The sequence below is a fragment of the Babylonia areolata genome, chromosome 27 (genome assembly GCF_041734735.1).
Source record: "Babylonia areolata isolate BAREFJ2019XMU chromosome 27, ASM4173473v1, whole genome shotgun sequence".
Lineage (NCBI taxonomy): Eukaryota > Metazoa > Mollusca > Gastropoda > Neogastropoda > Buccinidae > Babylonia > Babylonia areolata.
The window spans coordinates 28,622,225-28,624,724 of NC_134902.1; the positions used below are offsets into that span (position 1 = coordinate 28,622,225).

Below are 2,500 nucleotides of genomic sequence, written 5' to 3' on the forward strand. Positions count from 1 at the left end.
CCTCGGTTTATCGTCTCGTGCAAACGACTAGCACCCTGACCACTACTCAAGGTTTAGTGGAGAGTGGGGGGGAGGGGGGTAAAAAAAAATTTCAGTGCGTGTATTGATGTCAGAGACTCAAACTCATGAACACTGCGGGGCTTCCCTGCAACGCCGCCTGAATGTCGTAGAGCACACTCACACAAGTCGGCAAGTCGATGTTGGTCGTGTAACGGAAGGAAGAAAGAAGAAGAAAGAAGGAAGAAACCACATGGGCCCAAGGAGACGTGTTATTCACTCAAAGCAACAAGCTATGAGCACACGGAACGAGTCCTAATAAAAACGGACGCTCTTAGACCGACGACGTGAAAAGAACATCGCACGAAGAAGTTCAACGCTTACTACAAACGGAAGCATCTCAGTCTTCTCCCCCGCTTCCTACCTCCCCACCCTGTGTGTGTGTGTGTGTGTGTGTGTGTGTGTGTGTGTGTGTGTGTGTGTGTGTGTGTGTGTGTGTGTGTGTGTGTCACTGTTTCTCTCCATCCCCACCCTCTGTGTGTGTGTGTGTGTGTGTGTGTGTGTGTGTGTGTGTGTGTGTGTGTGTGTGTGACTGTTTCTCTCCATCCCCACCCTCTCTCTCTCTCTCTGTCACTGTTTCTCTCTCCCCTCTCTCTCTCTCTCTGTGTCACTGTTTCTCTCCATCCCCACCCCTCTCTCTCTCTCTCTCTGTCACTGTTTCTCTCTCCCCTCTCTCTCTCTCTCTCTGTCACTGTTTCTCTCCCTCCCCCCTCTCTCTCTGTCACTGTTTCTCTCTCCCCCCCCCCTCTCTCTCTGTCACTGTTTCTCTCTCCCCTCTCTCTCTCTGTCACTGTTTCTCTCCCCCTCTCCCCCCCCCTCTCTTTCTCTCCTTCCTTCCCTCCCCGCCCATCTGAACACGCGCGCAGCCAAATATAATTTGTTTCGCATAGTGTTTAGATATAAAGTTCCGTTTGTAAAACATGTTTGTAAACTTATACAGTTTTTTGGTGTGTTTTCTTTTCTTTGTCTGCAGTGTTGTTTGCATGTTCATGTGCGCGAGTTGGATTGAAAAAAAAAATTACAATGTGATGTCAAATTTTATCCACTTCAATAACCCCCTCGACTCAATTTTCGTTTGCTCTCTCTCTCTCTCTCTCTCTATGTGCGTGTGGTGTGCTGGGGGAGTGGTGGGGGGGGGGAGGGGGGATCACGATGCGCGCGCGCGCGCTCATGCGTGTCGACATGTTAATCTAAGATCTAAGATCAAATGGCATTGCCGCCTGCCATGGTACTGTGTCGTATATCGCGTGTTTCTGTGGAAGTCTTCTATTTTACGCCTTCAAACCACTTCACGTGATATGTGATATCAGATATACGAATAAACAAATTCCCCGACACTGCAAGAACTTTTTTTCTTCTTTTTTTCTTCTTTTCTTTCTTTCTTTTTTTTTTTTTTTTAAATTTTTTTAAGAACCTCACACATCGCTGCACTCTCATCAACACTACGGTAAGAGTATTCAGTTGCAGAAGCAGCAACAAAACGTTCATGCATGCGAAATCTCACACGCATAAACAGACACAGACAGACATTCGACTAAAGAAACACTAACATATAGAGAAAAAGATGCTGAATTATAGAAAAAGAGAAAAATAGAAAGATGTCTTTAGACACACATGCACACACATACACACACACGCGCGCGCACACACACACACATGCACACACAAAGAGAAATCCAAAGAGAGAAAAAGAAAGAGAGGGAGAGAGAATCGTGAAAAGACGTAAACTAAAGAAACGCGCGGAGAGGGGGGAGTATCGTGACTAACAGCGATGTGACATTGAACAACAGAGAGAAAGAAAGAATGAATGAATAATGAATGAATGAATGAATGAATGAATGAAAAAAGAAAGCAAGAAAGAAAGGAGGGAGGGAGGAAACGGAGAATGAATGAAAAACGAACGAAAGAAAGAAACACAAACACATCCCAACATAACACAACACACAAACTGTACAACAAACAACAAACATGACAAGGGGTTTCACCACACACACACACACACACACACACACACACAACACACACACAACAAAACAAAACAAAAAAACACCACCACAACACACCACAAAACAACATTCACTCTACAAACAAACCGCAACAAAACAACAAACAGATAACACACAACAACAACAACAAATTAAATACAAATAAAAACCGTGATAGCAAAAGAAATCATCAGAAAACAACAGCATCACTCACATGATATGTGTTCCCAGGCGGTACCCGACACGAAGCAGCAAAGGTACTCCAAGAACAACAGCACCACGACCACCCACCACACGTGCCGATGAGGTAGATCCATCATGGACAGTTACTGAGCCCACACTGGACAGTCCAGTCTAATTAATTAATTAATTAATTAATCGATCGATCAACCCACACACTGACCACCACCGTTGTGACTCCCACACACAGGCGGCGAACCGATGGCACGCGTGACTGA

General features: G+C 45.1%; 1 protein-coding gene across 1 annotated transcript in view; it reads right to left on the reverse strand.

Annotated features, from left to right (window-relative positions):
* LOC143301051 (uncharacterized) overlaps positions 1–2,400 on the reverse strand; it is a 590,446-nt gene extending 588,046 nt beyond the window's left edge. The window contains exon 1 of the mRNA XM_076615056.1: positions 2,257–2,400. Coding sequence (XP_076471171.1) covers positions 2,257–2,362 — 106 coding nt within the window. The 5' untranslated portion in view covers positions 2,363–2,400. The remainder of the gene's footprint in view (positions 1–2,256) is intronic.
* Between the last annotated feature and the right edge of the window lie 100 nt (positions 2,401–2,500).